Source organism: Phyllostomus hastatus, unplaced genomic scaffold, assembly GCF_019186645.2.
Source record: "Phyllostomus hastatus isolate PE091 unplaced genomic scaffold, TTU_PhHast_1.1 phas_scaffold_78, whole genome shotgun sequence".
Taxonomy (NCBI): domain Eukaryota; kingdom Metazoa; phylum Chordata; class Mammalia; order Chiroptera; family Phyllostomidae; genus Phyllostomus; species Phyllostomus hastatus.
In genome coordinates this window covers 105269181-105291421 of record NW_025334041.1, presented here as the reverse complement: position 1 = coordinate 105291421, position 22241 = coordinate 105269181, and the positions used below count along the sequence as shown (strand labels likewise).

The following is a 22241-nucleotide window of genomic DNA, read 5'->3' as shown; positions in this document are numbered from 1 at the left end:
AGCTGTTTTGCATAGCAACAGCCTTGCAGCTAACCTCTGGTGTGGTCATTTAATATATCTATAACCTTTAACTGGTTACATAGATATGTTAAATAGCTGTGGCCATGCTCTGAGCCAGCGGAATGGAAGTAACTTCCCCACCAAGATGTAACTGGGGGGCAGGTCCCCCGAGTTACAGGGCCAGCGTGGGAGCTTGGAGAAGATTGGCTCCAGGACATAGGGCCACGCCTGCCCAAACTCACAATGGCAGCCCAGTAAAGCTGGAAGGATATGAGAGTGTTGGCAAGTGTAGCCAATTGTGGGAGGAGTCGGAAATGGGGCTGCAGAAGAGGATGGGCATGGGGATTTAAACCCAGGTGCGGCAGCCATTGGAGGGAGAACCACGTGGTTTTGGCTGAGTGGAGACTCCCGCAGCCATTGTACAGGGAGGACCACATGGCTTTGCCACTGTGGAGACCCCAGCTTTAGAAGGGGGAACCACCACCCGGCTTTAGCAGAGATCCCAGTGACAGCTGAGGGTGCCGGGAACCAAGGGAGGTCCCCCAGCCGAGACGGATTACTGGGAAGAAACAGGGGCTGCCTGAGCCACGGACTTCTATTTCTTTTCCTGAGATACGGTACCCCAGACTGGGCAAAGAGGGAAGGAAGGACTGTGTGTATTTTTGGGTGTTTTAAGGGACTTTGGGATTTTGATGAAGACATTAGGTCACTACTTTAAGTTTGTATAGCATTAAATAAACATTTCATTTCCTTTTCACAAATATCTGGCATTGAGAGATGTCTTTTCTCTGGTGGCAGACATAACGAACCTGGCGGGTTCCTTTTGGTAATGGTATATCGCCCGTGCCCCCCGCCCCCTTGTTGTTCGGTAGCAGACGTCCATCCTTCCTGAGTCGGATCTGCTCCATGGGGGCTGGTCGCCTCTTGGGTGCCGGCTGCCACCCTGAGGTTCCCTTCCCTTATTGGAACTCCCTTCGGCTCTCTCCCTCTCATGTGAGAGCCCTGTTTTGGACGTTTTTATGTCTTCTTGTCTTCATTTTGGTGGAGCATACATTTTATTAATTTCCTGAGAAGAGGTGCACAGGAGGCCAAACTTTTTGGCAGCTACTATGTTTGAAAATGTTTTCCTTTCCTTGATACCCCATTAACAGTTTGCAAATAGATCAGAAATCATTTTGTTTTCCTTCAGAACTTGGAAGAGAAGTCTCCGTTGTCTTCTAGCTCCCATTTCTGCTTTTTCGAGGTTCAGCGTCGCTCTGGCCCTGCCTCGCTGGAAACTGTGGGGGTCGCCATGTCACCTTGGAGATTTCACAGTCATGGACTTTGGGGTAGCTTACTGGGCCCTGTCAATCTAGAAACTCCTGCCCTTCAGTTCTGAGACGTTTTCTTGGTTTAGTTCTTTGATTTCTTCACATCTAGTTAATCTCTTCTATTACACTAGAACTCATAGTATTTAGGTGTTGCTGTTCTTGGAATGGTCCTCTAATTTCCTTGTACATGGTGGGGCAAAAGTAAGTTTACAGTTGTTCATATGGAAAATAATAGAATAATTAATAAATAATAATACAAGATTAAACTCTGTTTCATGTACTCACTACTGTAAACCCACTTTTGCCCCACATTGTATTTGCTCTCTCTGTGTCTTTTGCCCTGTTTTGGGGGGAAGTCCTCACTTTTATCATTAACTCCTTCTATTATTTTTTTTTGGATGGTTCTATTTTTAATATTCAAAAGGCTTTTTCTGTTCTCAGGATGTTTCTTTCCTTCTTCCTTTAGCATGTTCTCAGTTTGGTTTGGCTTGCTTCTTGATTGAATGTCTTCTCTAATTTCTCCGAAGATATTAATGATAGTTTTTTGAAGCTCGTGTTTTGCTGTGGAGTCTCTCCTTTGCCCCGTGTCTTTTGCGGTGGTTCCTTAAGTGTTTACTCATACTTACGGGAGTGTCATGGAGCGTGTGGGAGGCTTGGTGTAGGAGTGGGGCTGGCTGACTCTGGCTGAGGTGGCCTGGACCTTGGTCGGCATCATTGATATTTTGGGCTGGACAGTTCTTTGTTGTGGGAGTGGTCCTCTGCACTGCAGGATGTTCAGTAGCAACCTTGGCCTCTACCCATGTGATGCCTGTAGCAGCCCTACCCTAGTCATGGCATTCAAAAATATCTCCAGACATTGCCAAATGTCCCTGTGGTCAGCATCACCTCTCACTCCCTCGACGGACAACCACGGCTGTGGGACGCTGTGTCTGGGCCTTGCACTGAGGAAGCTGCAATGCTTGACTTTGGTCTTTCCTCTCGGGCTGGTTATGTTCCCCAGAAAAGAATCTTCCACTCTCCTGCCTGGGAGGTTCCTGCTGGGTGGTCTGCCGGTGCTCTGGGAGGTGACTAGGGGAAGCAGGGTGGGCGTCTCAGTCTCAGTGTGCTCCCTGGCCTTGTGTGTTTGGTGTGTTAACTGGGCCTGATGCCCTCCCGTCAATGTCCTCTGCCTGCTATCAGGGCTGGGGAGAATGTTCACCATGTCAGAGAGAGGGATCTGGGGTTAGGCTGCATCCTACCTCAGCCCACCTCCTGTGTGTGGCTCCACCTTCAGCTCAGTTGCAGATCACACTGCTTCAGTCCCTACACCTTTGGGGGGCTCTGTTGTGGAGAAAGAGGTGCTTCTTTCCTCCCCCAGCCCCTGTCTCTGCCGACCCCGGATTTGGTTCCCTGGGTCTGCTGAGTCACTTCCAACTCTGTCTTTTGTCTTCAGGCTTCTAAAATCCTGTTACTGTTGTCTCCTTTCCTGTTTGCTTGGTTCTTGTGATTTTATGCCTTTTTAAAAATTACTGTACCTGTTAGAGAATTTTGGAGATATCAGAGATAAGTGCCTATGTTCAGTCAGCTGAGATTTAACTGAAGTCTTTCCCATTTTTTAAATAATCAGAAGCCATAGATACAAAAAAACAAGGTCACAGTGACGGACATCCTTTCCGATGCCTGCTATCCTATGTGTTCCTTTCCTTAGCATCAGGGTCCCTAAAAAAATGCTTTCATAAGATGCTTGTTTGGGATTGAGAATTTGTAGCAAAAGGGATTAGAAATCTTAGGGAGACTTATTCTTCTTCTGGGTCCTGAAGCCACTTGATGAACTTTCCATTTCATGAGAGCACACTTTCCAGAGACCAGGATGTGTGTGCCCACCAACCCGGCATCCTGCCGTGGGCAGGGCCGGAGAGGTGCTAATATTCTCATTCTGCAATCTTGCCTTTGCTAGAGAGTCTGTGTAGAGGCCGATAGACCCTGGCTTTTCAGTTACTCTTTCTCAGACAGGCCGAAACATACCCGTTGGGTTGCAGCTTTCTTCAGTTACACTCCAGTCACCTTGATGGGTCTGGGGGTGTTGGGTTGTCTCCGTCAGCTCAGTGTGGCCCACACTACCGATGACTAGTAACTATTACAGTTCAACTTTTGTTAATTTAATTCTCAAAATGTGGCCTCATGTCAAATTATTAGGTGATCTTACGGTAGTTCTCCTAGACTTGTTAACTGTATCTACAGGTGTCAGTGACAATGGGAGGCTGGAAGGAGCACGTTCAGCCCTCGTGGCGGTCGGGGGAGGGTCTGGACAGTGTTCCTAGGTAAAGAGATGGCGTGTGTTTGGGTGCGGGAGGGGGAGGGGCCCCAGGTAGGACACGGTGTTTCATGCAGCCTTTTCTAGTCCTGCAAAGCTGGACCAGAATTCCTGTGGCATTTAATGTAAGTGTCTCTTGTCATTAATTTTGTGCCTACATTTGAGGCCTTCTCTGGACCTGTTTATGCCACTTAATCCAAACCTCAACCTTGTGAGGTAGGAGATATTGTCCTACCCTTTCTCCTCTATTTTTTTAAATGGATGAGAAAACAGACTCAGAGATATGCTGAGATATATGTACAGCCTGCACAGCCCGTGAGAGGTAATGCTGGACCTCTGACCAGGCCTCTGGCTCCAGATCTGAACCCGTCATTCCAGTGACTGCCTCCCGCTGCCAGGCTTTTACCAGCTAAGCTGGCTGCTCTCTGAAGGAGCTGTGTGCTGTTTGGCTTCCTAGGCAGCACGTAACACAGACTCAGTAGAGGGGTTGACCCAACAGCCGGACTCACCACAGTGGGTGACACAGGGCAGGGCCAAGAGCTGGAGCCTCGTGGGTTCCTGTGCGATATGGTCAGACCGCAGGGGCCACACCTCAGAGCTTGAAAAGGACTCCTGCTCTGCTCCTGACCCGCCCACCTGCCCCAGGGATAGTTTTGCCATCATTTCACCCAGTTGCCCTGGGCTGGGCTGCAGCCCACACTGTCCCAGAGATCAGGATGACAGTGCCTGTCCCAGCACTGCCTCCAGGGAGTTTATGAGGATACAGAAACTCTTGGAACCACTGGAATGACCTTTATTAGGTGCTTTTGCTATAAAATTTTGTTGTTAGTGCTAGTTTTCTCGTCTGCCTGTAGTGTTGCTTCTCTTTGATCGTGTGGTCCCGGCTCTTGGTTCACTTTGTAAATGCCCTGCCTCCCTGACCAGGTTCTTCACGGTGGGAAGTCCGCATCCTTGGTTGGCTGAGCTTGGAACACAGAGGACACTGGTGTGGACGTGGTCTCACTAGCACTGTCCTGGTGGCCACTGAAAACTGCTTGTGGCTGTCTGCAGTGCGAGCGTGCGTGGGCACTATGACCACATTCAGTCCCTCTGCATCTTGACTGTTAAACTTCCTAGGTCTCAATAACTGTTGTTTGGTTTAAAACAAAACAAAACAAAACATATTTGAGCTGTATTGGTTTAGTTATGTTCAGGTATTTGGCTCAAATACCAGACTTCAGTCCTTGTCTACCATAGAAATAAACATAAGCACTTATTAAGCCAGCAAAACTTAGTGTGTTTTTCACGAAGCTGATTTCACCCTCAGTCTTCACTTCCTGCCCATTTATTCCTCTGCCCCAAACCTGCTGAAACTCAGTGCAGAAGGATGGCTACTGGGTGCGGCTGGCAGCTGGCAGCCACCACACACGCTAAGTGCCGTTCATGCCTTAGCTCGTTTAACCTTCCCAACAGCGGAAGAGGAACATCCATTAGTTATTCATTTCATAGCTAAAGGAAACAGAAAATACTAGGCAGCAGAGCTAATAAGCCTGTGATTCAAAGACTGAAAGGTCTGTGTCCAAAACCTGCGGTCTACTGCCTGGTGAAAACAGAGGGGCCAGGCGGGTCCTGCACTAGCTGTTAGGAGAACTGTAGTCCCGCCTCACTTCCACCGCCCTCTCCTGTGACTTGGGACAAGTGATGAGCTTCTTCTTGGGGCCTCGGTGTCTTCACCAGGAACGTGGGAGCTGCCCCATCTCACAGGCTGATGGTGAAGGTTCAGTGGGATCGTTGGGGGTCATGTGAGAGCAGGAGCTGGGTGTTCTTCTCGGAGCTTTGAGGTCAATAAGGCTATAGGCTGTGATGTGGTTAGTTGCTCTAGGCCTGGAGGAGCTCTGTGGGGAGCCTCCTGGAGTCCAAGAGGGCCAGCTGGCGGGGAGAAGATGAAGGAAGAAATGCAGAACAGGCAGAAGGGGGTATAAAACAGGCACGAAGGAGGATGAGCTGAGCTCGAGTGCTCGGCTACGGGGAAGCGTGCCGGGAGGATTCATGCAGGTCTCGGGGAGCTGGTGTGCTGGGTTCCAGGGACGGCCTGCAGGCATTTCTGTTGCGTGCCGTACCTCTCTGAATTTCAAAGAAACCTGTTATTCTGAGTGTGTATGTGTGCATGTGTGTGAATACTTTCAAGGTTCCAGCTTTGCACACTCGTAGTCCTGTATGTTTCTTAAAATAAGGTGAAATTCACACAGCATCAAATAACCATTTTGAAGGGTACGATTCAGTGGCGTTGAGTACATTCACAGTGTGGCACAACCCCCGTCTCAGCTGAGTTCCAAAACATTTTCATCACCCCATTAAAAACTGTATTTTTTGAAGGGCCTGTTCTGTGAAAGCGCATTTGTGAACTACATTAAGTCATCCTCATTTTGCCTGCCTGCCAAGGAGCCTTCCTCATCCTCAAATGGAAGATTTTACTTTGTGTTTGGCCAAGGAGTGTGGTTTAAGTGCTTAGATCCCAAATGGGTTAGTAAGCATGGTTTAACCCTGCCATGCAGCTTGCTGCCTCGTCTGGGCACGGGGACAACCAGCATTTCAGGCTCACTCAGGGTGGAGTTCCTTTCTTCTCTCACTTCATGGCTGCTTGCCTTCTTGGTATCTTAAAAGGCTAGTGAGAGACTTCAGTCTTCATAAGCCTCTTCCCCAGCCTCAGAGGCAGAGAGGGCAAGTAGTCAAGGAGACCATAGTCAAGGAGAATGATGTTGCCTGTGGATTTGGCCCATCCATTACTCACAGTTCTGTGTTGGCTGTTCCCCTTCCCTGGCCCCACCGTTGCCCCCACTATGGGAAGCCCAGGTGAGCTGCATTCACAATGACCAAAGGTCCTCAGTAGTCCAAGTGTTGGAAAGGGTGAGAGGGCTGCTCCCGTGGAAGTGTGAAGCCTGGTTATTACACATGCCTCCCTCGAAATAGCTGGTCCTGGGTGGTCTCTACTCCAGTGTGATACAGAGACTACAGCAATGGCTGGTACAGAGGGGGTCCCTGAACAGTCTTCATGCGCTGCAGAGATGGGGCCCTGTGAATAGCAACTATATGCTGAGTGAGAGGTGGAGGGAGGGAGGGAGAGAGAGAATGAAGAGGAATAGCAGGAGAAGAGGGGTGTGTGAGGAGCCACCTTGGGTAATCAGAACTGAGTGGACTTACTAAGTCACGTGCTCATCTGAGAACCAGTGACTGTGGCCAGGGGGTGGGGAACGAAACTCTGTGATGAGATTAATCCAACCAGGAATTCTTGTAGCTTGCCTAAATACGGGGTCAGGGTCCTCAGGGGCATATGTCTGGATGAAGAAGTGGGTCCTCAACAGTCAGTTTTGGGAAGAAGGAAGTAGGAGAAGGATGCTCAGTACACAGTCAGTGACACCCCTCATATCTAGGTAAAATGGGTATCAAGACAGTGAATGAGAGGCCGTGGTGAAAAGTAGTGGCAGGAACTAAAATGCTGAAAATGAGAGTGGAAGAGTTGGTGTTTGTGCAGCCTGTCACTCCCAGAACCCATTAGCAGAGACAAGGATTGAATCCTTATGGGCACTTTATTCAGATGCCGGTGATCTGAGAAGGTGGCGGGTGATGTACCCTAAAAACTCTCTCAACATCTCAAGACAACCTTTTTATAAGGAGAAGAAAAGGGTCAGTAAGGGGTTTGGAAGAAGGTTAGAGTTGCAGACAAGAGTTGCAGTCTGCAGAGATTTTCCCTAGGATTTCCTTATCTACTGATCACCGATTCTGTATCTGCTGTCCTTCCCGGGAACACAACGGCTCAGAGGCCTTCTCAGTCGCTTGCAGAACCCTGGGGAGCAAAGGTGGAATTGCTAGTCACATAGGTCATGAGTTTCAGTTGCATGAACCACTTGCCTATCAACTCTACCTACAGCTAACATCTTTAACTCTGGAGTTCCCTCATCAAAAGTATCACCCAGTCTGAGGCTCTTCTCTTTGGAGCTCTCATTACGCAGGCGGGAGGGTCAGACCCATCGGAGCACCACAGAATAGCCCTGATCATAGGCCGCAGTTTTATTTTTGGCTGAATGTGGTGACGGCAACCTGAGAAATCAGACTGTTACTGGAGAAGTCGGATTCTTGATTCTTGAGGTGCGGTGCGGGCCAGCCCCATGCCAGCCGGCCGTGACCTGGCTGCAGTTGACCTTTCTGATTTCACCTTTCCACATGCTCCCCACATCCACTCAGCAAGATAGTATGCTGTTACTGTAAGCCAGACTTTGAAGAACAGTCCCCTGCTTTCAGGGAGTCCTGTGGAGATGACAGATAAGAAAAGAAGCAAACTTATTACAGCGGAAGAAAGGGAATGACAGGAAAAGCCCCAGGTGCTACAGAAGTACCTAGCACTGCTTAATCAGAATGGATTTGTTGGATGAAGAGATTTCTAGACCAGAGCCTGAAAGGTGGGCAGGAGTTACGCAGGTGTGGAAGTGTGGAGAGGCAAAGGACAGTGAGACGGGCTGGGCAGCTGACTGATTTGCTGGGTTTGGGGTGGACATCGAGGACCTTGAGCCTGACATCCTTTACTGAGATGGTGAGCACAGGAGGAGCTGCAGATCTGAGGGGGAGCAAATGAGGCTAGTTTGGAAGTGTTGAGTCTGAGATGCATCTAGTTTAGACCAAAGGAGGCGTCTGGAGTGGGGCCTGGAACGCAAGAGGCAGAGAGCTCCTCCAGGTACACTGCTCTGACAGTTTTCTCAACGTCTCAAGCTTAACGTGACCAAAATTGGCCTCTTGAATTTTCTCCCTAATGGGCTTCCCTACCCTCAGTCTTCCTCATCTTTCTGTGAGGACTGGATCCTGCGGCTGCACAGGATGAAACCTGGATTATTCCAGAGACCCCCCCCTGCCCTCTAGCCACATGGCCAGTCCACTGTGCAAGCCCGAGTTTCCTTCCAGAATGTGTCCAGAATCCACCGTTTCTCTAGCTGTCAACTGCTGCCACTCAATCCCAGCCACCCTCTTCTGTCACCTGAGTTACTGCAATACTCTCTCCTGTACGCCTGCCCACCTCTGATTCATTCTCCACAAAGCAGCCCGAATGGCCTTAAAAAAAAATAACATGACTCCCTTTTCTCAACGTTTTACTGACTTTCCAGTGCAGTGGGCTCTGATGATACAGGGTGGATAGTTCTCCGACCCCACCTTGTCACCTGGCCTTTTCCCAGTACCTGCCAGGGCTTTCTGCCTCAGGGCTACTGCCCACACTGTCCTGTATCTGGCTCCCTAAACCTTCCCTCAGATCTCAGGTGAGATGTCACTCCCTCCAACGGGTCATCCTGGAGAGTCTTTCTCCAAGTACCTGGCTCTTCTCCTTCATCGCATGTGTCCCAGTTTGTATTTGTGGTCACTGTTGTCTCAGCTTGTTGAATGCCTGACTCGGTGCCTCAACCAAATCAGACTCATCCCCCTTTTATAACAAGTGTTTCTCCTTTACCTGTCCTCAGGTGAATTCTACAGGAAATAAAACTTCTCTATATACATAATTTTAAATCAATGTAAGATCCTACCAGTAATATGGAGAGATAAAAGGAAAGTGATTCACCATAAAAATATAAATTCTTAAATTCTTAGAGCTGAGTTCTCCGGAAATCATAATGAAATAGTCAAGTACTCACACCTAGAGGTGGAGTTACCAGGAATGGTACAGCTCACAAGTGGTGACTGCCGTGGTTGTGGTTTATTGGTGATGCAGATACAAAGAGCGATATTGCCAGTGGTGTACATATTCTACAGTCATAAGCAACTCCTGTAATGTTTTGAACAAAATAAAGTACTGTCTATCCTTCTCTTTCAGATTGCACTGAAATTACCTTCCTAGAAAATTCATTAAATCTGTGCAAAAAAATACTTTGTGTTTTTAGATACACCAGCGTTAGGTCCTGGATTTGGGTAATTATAAAAGGGGTTTTCACATTCATCACTGCCAGGCAGTACACCCACCAGCCATGCCCTCAGGTGGCTCCCTGACGCCAGCGGGGGGTACCCTATATACCATTTTACAACTGAACTGAAGATTATGGGGGGAAAAAAGGCCATGTATTTGAAAAGTTTTTGAAAAACAGCTCCCCCCTAGGAATTTGTAGCAGTTAAAAATTCTTTTTCCTCCCCCAAATTTTCTCCCCCCATTTATATTGACAATCAGAAACACCTTCCACATTTTCTACACAGTCCCTGGAGACTTTTGGTCAAGATGGAGGCATAGGTAAACACAGCTCACCTCACACAATCACATCAGAATTACAACTAAAGTAAAGAACAGCCATCACTGAGAACCATCAGAAATCAAGCCGAGTGGAAGTGCGGTAACTACAGAATTAAAGAAACCACATCCATCCAGACTGGTAGGAGGGGCGGAGGCATGGAACGGGCTGGCCCCGCACCCACATGTGGTGGATGAAAATTTGGGAAGGACATCTCAGGAGCAAGGGGTCCCAACCCCACACCAGGCCCCCCTTGTTCAGGGTTCCAGTGCCAGGAAGGTAAGTTCCCATAACTACTGGCTGCAAAAACCAGTGGGGACTGAGTCAGTGCAAGAACTTTCTGGATTCCCAAGCAGTTCCTCTTAAAGAATGCACACGTGGAGTTACTCAGACTCACTCCCTCTGAGCTCCAGCACCAGGATAGCAGCTTGAAAGGTACCAATGGCATATGGGGAGGAACTGAAGTGTCTGGTGGCATCAAGGCGACAGCTGGGAGACAGCTTTCTCCCAGACAGAAAGGTAGGCAGAGGCCATCATTCCTTTTCTGAACCCTCACCCCCGCCCCGCCCCGCCCCCACAGAGTCACAGAGCCAGCTGGGGTATGCCATATCCCAGACTCTATCAGGCTGCCTTGTACTGTTTGCTTCACCCTGGAGGTCAGCTCCAGCTCCACCCCACCCAACTTAAAGGCCCACCCAAGCTGTTAAGAGTGGTTTTTCCATAGAATGGCGGGTCTTAGCTCACGCTTCACAACGTCCTAAATTCTCTCAAACAAGCAACAGCCTGTTCAAAACTATGAACAATAAAATAGCAATAAATACATATCTATCCACAGTCGAATCTAAAAAACAAACTGAGCAAACAAGAATAGAGACAGAATCATGGATATGGGGAGTATTTCGATGGTTGCCAGATGGGAGGGGGGTGGGGTAGAAAGGGTGAAGAGGTGAGGGGATTAAGAAGTACAAATAGGTAGTAACAGAATAGCCATGGGGATGTAAAGTGCAGTACAGGAAATGGAGTAGCCACAGAACTTACACCTATGACCCACGGACATGAACAATGGTGGAGGGATGGCCTGAGGGAGTGGGGGGTGCTGGGTGGAGGGGGCAAAGGAGGGAAAATCAGGACAATCGTAAGAGCATAATCAATAAAATATAATTTAAAAGGACAGCCCCGCACACAGCAGCACTGCCCTGGTTGAGAGGCACCGGGCGCTCGGGCACGCTGTGCGTCCCCGCGGGGCAGGGGTCCTGTGCATGCTCACCAGCGTGCGGACAGCGTTCAGCCCGCTGCTTGTTAGAGTAAGTGAATGAATGAATATTCTATGGACATGACATTTGTGCCAAGAAGGTTAGAAAAGGAATATACCACATGGAAGTGTGACCTGACATTTACCTTCTGTCTGCGTGCCTTTGGCCAGCCGACCTCTGTTTGAGTGAAAGAGACGTGTCATTAGAGCTCCAGACAGTGTAGCATTTCAGCTCTGAATCCTTCACCGCCAGGGAAGCCATCTCACCGTGCACAAAAGAAACTGCACTGGCTCTGAAGTTGCGGTTTGTCTTTTTTTGGAAAGTCAGCCCTGTCTGTTGCAGAGCTCAAAACACTTGACCGTTTATCTTAACGTGTGTGTGCTATATTTATCTTCCCCTCGCAGATGGGGAACTGCAGCTTGCCCGAGGGCCATATTTAGCTAAGTCTTGATCTTCTTGCCTTGTGGGGTCAGCTTAGATAAAACAGAATTCTAAAGCTTGATTTTTCACCCAGTCGGTTAAATCTCCTCCCACATTAAATCTGTTACTAGGGCTGCTCACCAGGGTAAAAAGAGTTCTTGTGAGCATTTTTAACCATGTAGTGTGGCGATCTAGTTCAGCCCCTCCTTCTGGAGAAGAGGAAGTGCTGGTTCATAATGACACAGTTAGACGAGGGCAGGGCCAGTCCCCGGCGGATGGATCGGCTCTCTGCCGTGGCACAGTCAGCTTTCCTTTTCCTCCAGCCGGCCGGAGGCGGGGTGAGGGTCCGTCGGGCAGTCGGAAAGGAAGGTGGTGATGGGGAAGATGATCTGCTTCCCCAGCTCCCAAATCATTGGCACATCAATTGGGAGCCTGAGTTATTATAAATCAAAATATATGAAGATGACAGCTGCTGAAACTGAGAAGCTAAACCTTCAATTTCAAGAATTCCTTTACTAAGAAACAATGAGGAAACATATGTACACACACACACACACACACACACACACACCCCATTTCACAGCTGAACTGAAGATGGAAAAAAGCCAAATATTTGAAAACTTTTTGAAACATGGTTACCTCTTAAGAATTTACAGCTCTTAAGAAAATTCCATTTCTTCTTCAAATTTTCTTTAATTCAGCCGTAGCAGGAGGTGGTAGGCAAATTCAGTAAATTGATCACTGATGTATTTTGGGCCAAATTTATCAAAATGCTCCCAAAAGAGACCCAACCCAATTCTGTGAAAAACACGATTATTGTTTAAGGCGGTAAAAAGTGATACTATCATTTCATAAAGTTTAATACAAAATAAACTCACAAGTGACAGAAAGAACTATGCAGAGGAACTAAGGTTTCATAGACTACAAAGAATTATTGTAGGGATGCTTATAATTTGTGTTAGGTTTATGACAAACCATTTTTCATCTTCAGAAGTTAGCTTCAGTCCATGCTGCCCCTTGATTCCCGTACGGCACCCTTTGGGGGTCCCCATGTTTCAAGAGCCATGCCTGAGACCTTTGGGCTTCTCACAAGAAGCAGATGTTTCAGATCGCTACTGTGTGCTTTGGAAGTGACAGAGTCATTCCGTCACTTACCACAAGCCACCAGTTGTCAGGGCCAATCTTCGTGGCCTACATTGTCTGTATCCCTCAAAGTAGTCAGACGCCGTTTTAGACTTTAGAAGTCTGGGACTCGTCTGTTAAAGGGTGAGTCACTTGTGATCCCGCTTTTTATCTTTCAAGGTTGTTACCAAGGAAAACCCTTGTAGGTTTTTATCAATGGCTATTTCTGAAAGTGACGATCGGGATTATTTGGGAGTATAATACGTTCTTACAGCACTTTATAGTCTTCAGAGCGTTGGTCACTGACGTTCTCCCATGTTGGGGACGGAAACCAAGCCTGTAAGAAGTAAGTGACCCGACGAAGGCCACATAGCTTGCAGGTTACGTGTGTGCCCCTCTTCTCCATTCTTTAGGGCCGTCTCCTCTCAGAAGGCTTTTCATGTCCCCTAACCACAGCTCGTGGCATGTACCGCATTCTGACACGTAAGGTGGCGTCCACACACATTCGTCTCCCTTCCCATGAACTCCCTAAGAGCAGGGACTGCTGGAAATGTTCTTGTGTCTCCACCTGTCAGATTCCTCCTCCTCGGTGCCGACCCTACGCACACTCCCACACCAGCACCGCAGTTTCTTCTCCTCTTCCAGGCAGTGGCTTGGAGGTCTGCAGAGCCCCCGGGGGTGGACGAGGACTTGGTGGGTACTGGCTGCTAGCGCTCATTTGCACTCGTCGCCTTGTTTACGACTTATAGAATCTTATGACGGTGCTTTGCATACGTGTATAAGGTGTCCCATAAATCAGAAGGGATCTGAGTCTTGTCCACCCTTCATTTCCCTAATGATTGCCCTCCACACCATTGTGGACACGCAGGAGATGCTTATTAATGTTCCTTTGGATTAAGCATTTATATGTTCACCTGCCCAGTTTACACTTTTCTTTCTCCCACTATTGTATATGACTGTCTTTTTATATGTATGTGTCTTTAACTTCCAACTAAACCCTAAGCTCCAGAGAGGACCATTATTTCTTGTATTTATGTCTGTGTGTCCGTAGAACATCTCCCATGCAGTACGGTCTCAGTGAGTCTTTGCTCGTTGACTTTAAGTGACTGTATGTGACAGCGTACCAGACAACAAAGCACAACAGGGCCTGTGCTATCCAAGGTGACTGGTTTTGCTTACAGTTCATGTTCCAGATATGTATTTTAAGTAGGCATTCGCATGCTAAAAATGTGTATTTTAAAGAAGTCACTGAAGTAGGAGGGAGTGCCAGGGCCCCACGAAGGGGACAAAGGTTGGTTAACAGGGTGCTGGTCACGGGCCCTGCTGGCCGAGCCGTGTGTAAAAAGGGGTCTCCCGCTGGATGTCCCGGCCGCAGCTCTGCACCTGAAGGTCTCTGGTTTGCTCTCCGCGCACATTTACTCAGTCCCCTTCTGTCTGTGGAGCCTTGTCCCCTTGTAAGTATGTCATCTTTTTCAAGGGTCAAGTTGGTCGTTGCAGACCAGAGACTCTTGACCAGAGTGCAGAGCTTAATCGCCGAGCTACCCGAAGAGAGTCCTGACAAAACGAGTACTCCTGGAACTTAGCCAGCTGGTCAGAAACCGAAGCTTCTACTAAGCAGTGCAATACCCCTGTTGATAGAACTCTTGGTTGCTTCCATGGTTTTGATGTGAGACAGTTGTCTTTAGTATGGTTTTTCTCTACTGGGAAGGTTCCAGTTACCATGCTGGAATGTGTAAGGCCTACCTTTTTTAAGGAACTAAAATAGAATTGATCTATTAATTAAGAGGACACCAGAGAGTTGGCCTCACATCCTGCAAAGCAAAAGGTCGCTGGAGGGGGCGCAGGTTGGGGGGAGGTTAGGGGTGGAGGGAGTAAGCAAAAGGAAGGACTCATGGATGTGGGCAGCAATGTGGCGATTGCTGAGGGGAGGGGGTGTGAGGGGGATAAATAGTAATGGAAAAATACAGTAAAGATTAAATGAGAAGAAAAAAAGAGAAGTTCTGGCTTTGAAAAGTGGCTATTGAAGGTCAAGGGCAGGCGCTGCACATTTAACCTTCTTGGTGTTGTCATGTTTGCACGACGTAGCTGGAGGTGAAACTCCTCTGGCCCCAAACCCAGGATTTCACGTTGAGTTCACTCAATAGTGTGCATGCAGGGCGAGGATGCATAGGAGATAATTTATTTTTTTAATGTGCTGTCTATTATTAGACTTCTAATTACTCTGGCTGGATGGAAGCAGAAAGGTCTCGTTCTTATAATAACTGCCAATTATTTAGTTGGCGATTGCAGGCCGAAGGAGTTCATTTTAGGTGGTTGAGACTTTAAGAGGTAACATTTGTTTTTAAGGAGTTCTAAACATTTTTTGTTTTATTCTTTATAACCCAAATCCTTCACATTTTTAAAATCTGGTTTTTTTTTTATTAAAGACTGTATTTATTTATTTTTAGAGAGAGGGGAAGGGAGGGAGAAAGAGAGGGAGAAACATCGATAGAGAGAAACATTGATCAGTTGCCTCTTGCATGTACCCTGATTTGGGACCAAACCTGCCCCCCAGGCACGTGCCCTGACTGGGAATCAACCCGGTGATCTTTTGGTTTGCAGGACGGTGCCCAACCACAGCAGTCAGGGCAGATCCTTGACCTTTTAGTTATTTCAGCAAGATCTGTAATTTAACAGATATCTAGAAATGATTAGTCTAATTTCTTTCCTTTGTGCCCATGTGTCCCTCTTTGAAGAAAGGCAGTATTTGGTATGGTTATGAAAGCAATACATAGCCCACTTATGTTCTGTAGAATCTTTGCATTAGTGTTATTAAACATTTCTAGAGAATTTTGCATTCGCTTTTTATTCTTTGCAATGCCTTCTAGAAAAGAGAATGCACATTCTATTTCCCTGGTGAGGTAAACTTGCTTGTAAAGTAAAATTTCATTTAAAAATCTCATTTGGTTTTCTTAGGAATACTATATTGAATAGTCTTAAGGATCTTGAGTCCCCAAGTGACTAATTAGTATAGTTATAATATTTTCTTTTATTAATCTGAAAATTATACTGTCCTCAAGAGACCTCCATTTGACTTGTGTTTTTTGATGCCAGTGTAGAAAATTTTATTTCCCACTAAAGGAGCTTCTTCTCTGTGGTTGGAGAGAGATGCAAAACCCGGACTGGTATGGGACTGCTGGGACCCTGCACGCATTTATGGAAGAATAGGAGAGCCAGTTTCCTGTGGGATGAAGAATTTATGTGAAAACATTGGAGTATTTTACGTGCCTGGCACTATGTTGAGGGATTTAGTTGCATAATTTCATTTATTCCTCATAATCCTATGAGACAGTATCCCCATTTCTAATTCTGTGAAAACTGGAGACCTAAAAATGAATGAGGGGAGATTTCTTTTTAAATTAAATATTTTATTTGTTTATTTTTAGAGGGGAAGGGAGGGAGAAAGAGAGGGAGAGAAACAACAATGTGAAAGAGAAATATGGATCGGTTGCCTCTTGTATGCTCCCTGACTGGGGACTGAACCCACAGCCCAGGAATGTGCCCTCACCAGGAATCGAACTGGCGACCGTTTGGTTTGTGGGATGACACCCAACCCACTGAGCCACACCAACCGGGACAATGAGGGGAGATTTTTAACAAGAGCACCCCATTCCCTGACCACACCAAGTTTTCTTTCTGGACTGTGGAGTTGCTGGGTAGATGCTAAGGTTAAATGCTGTCACTCCCCGCCCCCCGTTATTGACATGCAGTGTGACTTAGGCAGCAGAGCACAGAAAGTATATTTAATGCACCCAACTGTACTATTTTACACTCAATTGGTTTTTAAAAACATATACTCTACTTTTGATAGGAGTCCTCTGATACTGACTGGGGTGCAACATGTTTCATACCCACATTACTTGATTGCTTTTTTAAATTTCTAAATAGCAGAGCACTGCTTTATTCAAAACCAAGTAGGAGCCTCTACTTTTAAAAATAAAGGGTAAAGGAGATTGGGGATGGCTTTCCCCTTCTTGTCCTGTAACAGCCAGCACCTGAGAAATCTGCCAGTGCCCACGGCTCCAGGCTGTGTTGGAAGCATCCTGGAGAAACCAAAGGGTTAACTCCACTGTCGAGACTTTGAGCCATTAATATGCTGGAGTTGAACAGTATACTGAGGAAAATGTTCGAAGATGACGTATGTGCAAGAAAAATTGTCCCCCAAGAGAAATACTGCTGCTGAAACTCTGAGTGGAAGATGTTCTTAATAATTTGTTCCCTCAGTTCCACGTGCGTTGCAGTTCTAGTAGTGAAGTGGGTCATTTAAGAGGGGTGGTGGCCTCGGCCCAAAATAAACTTTCCTTGAAACCAGATGAGAGGCTAGCCCTGACAAAAATAGAATCCTTAGTCTGTTCACTCACTGGAACGTAAATAAGCAGAATTTTGTGTCTTAGAAGATGGTCTAAGCCAAACAGGATCTTCACTGCCTTTTGTGACAGATGCCAAAGCCGTCAGCAGTGCCGCCCTTCCGTGGAATGCGGAGCAGCGGTTTAAGATCACATACACGGCAGTCCAACATGTTCTGATCTGGAGAGATCTCCAGGACGTCCCGCAGGGGGCAGAACAGCACGGATTGCACGGGCCGTTCTCGCACAGTGTTTGCACGCGTGCAGCTGTAGGTGTGCCATGCACAGAAAAAGAACTGGAAAGACGCATGTGAGAACATCTCCATTTCAGTCATGGACCCTGGAGAGGAAAGGGTTTGTTTGTGAATTCCTTCTATATGCTTCTTTCTTTATATTTTCACACACATACACACATGCGCACACACAATTACAAAAAAAAACATATAAACAGGGAAAGCGAAGATTTAAGTTCTCCGTGAAGATGTATGGTGGGTAAGGCATAAACCTGCCAGGGCCTACATCCCATCTCTCCTACTCACTGGCTGTACATCCTCACCCAAGTTATTGAACTTCTGTGCCTCAGTTTACTCAAATGGAAAACAGGGATAATGGTACTTACGTTATCATATAGTTGTTATGAGAATTAAATGAGTGGGCGGGCATATGGCTCCATACCTGACACAGTAAATTTTCATTGCTTATTAGTTATGAGTGATAACGAACAACACCCAGCTAGCAAGTCTGTGTGCAAACTTTCCCGTGAAAAAGTGTTTCCCGTGGCCGCTGTAGTGCTCACAATATATTTTCTCTAACTTTCATCGTAGTTGTTAGGGGACTTGTATTCTTAGCCCACTGGTATTCAGAACCTCAAAGGGAAAAGCAACAAAAACAAACTGGATGGTCTTGTTTTATGGAGAATGCTGTGCACTTCACTTGCAGGAGACTCCTGACTTTGTTGCCTCGACCATGTTAATCCAGTGGACATATTATTAGCAAACTGAAGGCATGGAGATGGGAATAATGAAGTTTCTCTTTCTTCCTTAGGAAGACTATGATCGCCTGAGGCCTTTGTCCTACCCGATGACTGATGTCTTCCTTATATGCTTCTCTGTGGTGAACCCAGCCTCATTTCAGAATGTGAAAGAGGAGTGGGTACCAGAGCTGAAGGAATATGCACCAAATGTACCCTTTTTATTAATAGGAACGCAGGTATGTCTGCTTTGATTTTACTCATTTAAGGAGACTCTCCCTGGCCTAGCTCGTACTGTGACCCTGAGACAGATGGTCCCGAGGATTAGCGAGCGGTACACGTGTTTGAGCTCTGTTGTAAGTTATGGTGGATGCTGTCACAGTTTTGGAAAAAGTGGTGCTGAAAGAAAGCAATTATATTAGTTGGTTTTAAAAATTAAGTTCTTTGTGTAATCTTGTACTGGTGTGTGGGGATGAAGTGGGACTACATGCTTTGATTCCTTTTTAAAGACGTGTAATATCATGGGACATTATTGACCTTTCTTAATTAGATTGATCTCCGAGATGACCCCAAAACTTTAGCAAGACTGAATGATATGAAAGAAAAACCTGTATGTGTGGAACAAGGACAGAAACTAGCAAAAGAGGTAATGGAACCTTTACGGAATTTATGAATAAGTGTAAAAGCTAAAGTAATGCTAGAAGCTAGCATTTATTGTGCACTTACTGTATGCCAAGAACTGTGCTGAGTGCTTTCCACATATGATCTCACTTCATCCTTGCACCGGCTCTGAGGCAGGTCTGACTAGTTCCCTCTCTTACTGAACAGAGAGCAGGCTTGGTGATGTCAGGTGACTTGGAAGGTCTACCAGGTAGTAAATGGCAGAGCTGGGTTTCAGTCATGGCCTGACTCTAGAACCCAGATTCTGGCGCCACTAACAGTATTTTCCCAATAAGTCATGTGTAGAAAGAGGCATCAGAAGAAGGTGCTGATCTAGAAGCCCTTTGTAATCACTTAAATATTTGTACTATACCAAATCAGGCTCTGTCTTCAGTTAACACTTGTGGAGGAGGTGGTGAGGGTGGGGCAGAGGGTGACAGAGTAAATCTGCAGTTAAAAACAAAACATTGCCCTGGCTGGCGTAGCTCAGTGGATTGAGCTCGGGCTGTAAACCAAAGCATCGCAGGTTCGATTCCCAGTCAGGGCACATACCTGCATTGCAGGCCACGGCCCCCAGCAACCGCATATTGATGTTTCTCTCTCTCTCCCTTTCTCCCTCCCTTCCCTCTCTAAAAATAAATAAATAAATAAATAAACAAACTTTTTTCAAAAGTGTCTTCAAATATTAAAAAAAACGCATTATGGCTAGGTTTGAAAAGAAACTAGTTGAATTTTCTTCCAGCCTTTTTCTGAAAGATAGGAAACAGTGGCATTCCAAAAAATACATAACTGTGATGCACATAATATGTTTCAACTTATGCTTTTCCTCACTCCAAAGCTATGCTTACTTTTTTTCTCTGTTGGGCCCTAACATTATTGGATGCTATTTTTCAGATGTGACTTTAATAGGCCTTTGGTGGAAACAGATTCTAATAAGGTTTTTAAAAATGTACTATCAGAAGGCAGAATGGAGCAGGAGAACTTTGGGGAGGACAGTTTTTACTAAAGCAAAAGATAAATAGATTCACTAACAAATCACTTTAGAAATTCCACATACTCAGTTTTGTAATCCTAGGGAGAGAAGGAATTTCTAAATGCCGTAAAGGTAAAAATCTTAAATGAAAATATTGACAATTGAACTACATGAAAAGTTAATACATCAAACACCAGAAATAAAATTAAAAGTCATACAACAAACTTGACACAAATGGCAGAAAAATGGATTCATATCCTTAGTGCACAGGAACCCCTTGCAAATGAATTGATCAGAAAAAGACGTACATCCCCAATAGAAAAATGGGCTAAAGGACATCAATGGAAAATTCACCAAAAAAAGTGCCAATTGCCAGTGGAGACAGAAAATATATTTAAATTCCTTAGTAGTCAAGTGTAAGTTTAATTTCCACCTGTGAAGTTGGCAAAAAATTGAGACATGAATGGATGATAATAGCCCCTCCTGCAGGGCTGCGGGGGAACGGGCATTCTGTTGTGCTCTTGGTCACTGACTAAAAGCAGTCTTGACAATCTACAGAAGCCTTGAAGCCACGCACACTTTTGATCAAGCAATTCCATAGGTAGGAGTTTATCCTAAGAAAATTGTCTGGATGTGCTTAAAGACATGGCTACAAAGTTGCTACATTATTTATACAGCCCCCCCCCAAACTGTGCAACTATTAAAAATTTATATTAATATATCCATTGATATGTTCAAATTTATTATGTAATTTAAGGAACAAAGTGGTTGTGAAACAATATCCCATTTTTAAAAGGCCTCTCAGCAGCATTTGGCACAGTTGGTTCCTCCATGAAATACTTTCACTAGGCTTCCTTGAATGCCCTCTCTCTGGTTATTCTTTCTTCTTCTTTTTTTTTTTATATTTTTAAAATTTATTTTTAGAGAGAGGGGAATGGAGGGAGGAAAAGAGGGAGAGAAGCATCAATGTGTGGTTGCCTCTTGCGTGCACCCAACTGGGGACCTGGACCACAACCCAGGCATGTGTCCTGACTGGGAATCGAACTGGCTACCCGTTGGTTCACAGGCCAGCACTCAATTCACTGAGCCACAGCAGCCAGGGTTGGCCTTTCCTGTATCTTTTCATCTCTCACTCTGAATGACGGAGGGCCCAGGGATCAGCACTCAGCTTCTTGAACATCTTTTCTTCTATATCCACACTCATTCTCTAGGCCTAGATGAGCTTCTGTCAGTCTTGTGGTTTGAATAGTCTTCTGAAGATTCCCAAATGTGCATCTCCAACCTGGACCTCTTCCCTAAACTCTAGACTTGGTTATTGAGCCGTGCTCTCAGCAAGTCCATCTTGGCAGCTAACCATCTCCAAATTAACATCTCCAAAACAATTCCGAATTTTGTCCTCAAAGCTTCTCCTTCCAAGTTACTCAGGTCAAAAACGTTGAAATCACACTCGACCTTGCTATTCTTATATGATATAGCCAATCTTGCAGAAAAAGATATTGCCCTGCCTTCATAATATATCCAGAATCCAGATGTTCCACCCCATTCTGTCCTCTATCAGTCAAGTTCAGGCCCCTCCCTGTCTGGCCTGGATTACTGGGACAGTTTCTAAGTCACTTTTCCGCTCCTGTCTGTGTCCTGTGTTAACCTGCGCTCAACACAACATCCTGAGGGAGTCTTAAAATGTAAGCTCCATCAGGTCTCCGCTCTACTCAGAATCTTCCAGAGGCTCCCAGATCATGCAGAGTCAAGGCCAAAATCCTCGCTGTGGCCCCTGCTACCTCCCTGCCTCACTGAGGCTCATGGCCTCCTTGCTGTTCCCTAAAGTCTTCTACCTTAGGACTTTGAACTTCAGTTGCTCCCTCTGCCTGGAATCTTCTTCCCTCTGCAACATTACTCATTTCACTCCTATCAGATGTCTGCTCACATGTCACTTCATCAAGACCTTGCCCCATCTTGTCCCCACCCCTTACCTATCCTGCGTCTCCATTTGTCTGCAGACCACATAATACCCTCTGGCATTTCTACCTCTACATTTATTGGCTCATGGTCTTTTCCCTTCAAAGGGTAAGTTTCATGAGTAAGCTTACTTTTATTCCTTGCTGTGTCTCTCATTTGGCAAATAAAAGTGCTCAGTACATTTTCCATGAATGAATGACAGGTCCCTTCTCAGAGAAGCCAGTCTTTCCAGTGGCCTCAAGGCCCTCACTGACCTCATCTCCAGCCATTCCCCCTGCTCACTCTCTCCTGCCACTCTGGCTTCTTTCCCGTTCCTGGAACACTCCAAGTGAGCCCCTGCATCAGGATCTTTGCCCCCATGGCTCTGTCTGCCTAGAATTCCTCCTCTAGATATCCCTCACTGCTCAAACTTCACCTTGTGGAGCTTTCCGACCACCAGTGTCCTCTGCTCTCCACCTCTTCCTCACTCTGTTTCTCCAGAGACTGTGCCAGCATCCGTCCTGTGTGTGCCCCTCCCCCAGAACTTAAGCATTACACAGCTGGGACTTGGTTCTGTTGTTCAGTTCATTGACATTACGCCCAGCACCCGAAGCAGTACTCGGCATACAGTAGGTACCCAGTAAATATTTGATGATTGTTTCACAAAAAAGCCCAGAAGGATAT

The 22241-nt window shown here is 46.2% G+C and overlaps 1 protein-coding gene and 1 long non-coding RNA gene across 3 annotated transcripts in view; one reads left to right on the top strand and one right to left on the bottom strand.

Annotated features, from left to right (window-relative positions):
* RHOQ (ras homolog family member Q) overlaps positions 1 to 22241 on the top strand; it is a 41887-nt gene that overhangs the window by 15850 nt on the left and 3796 nt on the right. For both annotated transcript variants that reach the window (XM_045828641.1, XM_045828642.1), the window contains exons 3-4: positions 18064 to 18228; positions 18540 to 18635. In XM_045828641.1, coding sequence (XP_045684597.1) covers positions 18064 to 18228; positions 18540 to 18635 — 261 coding nt within the window. The remainder of the gene's footprint in view (positions 1 to 18063; positions 18229 to 18539; positions 18636 to 22241) is intronic.
* Positions 7636 to 11404, bottom strand: LOC123812031. The gene is made up of 2 exons (XR_006784474.1): positions 11238 to 11404; positions 7636 to 7887 (listed from the first exon to the last, which is right to left on the bottom strand). It is a non-coding gene; the product is annotated as an uncharacterized LOC123812031 (long non-coding RNA).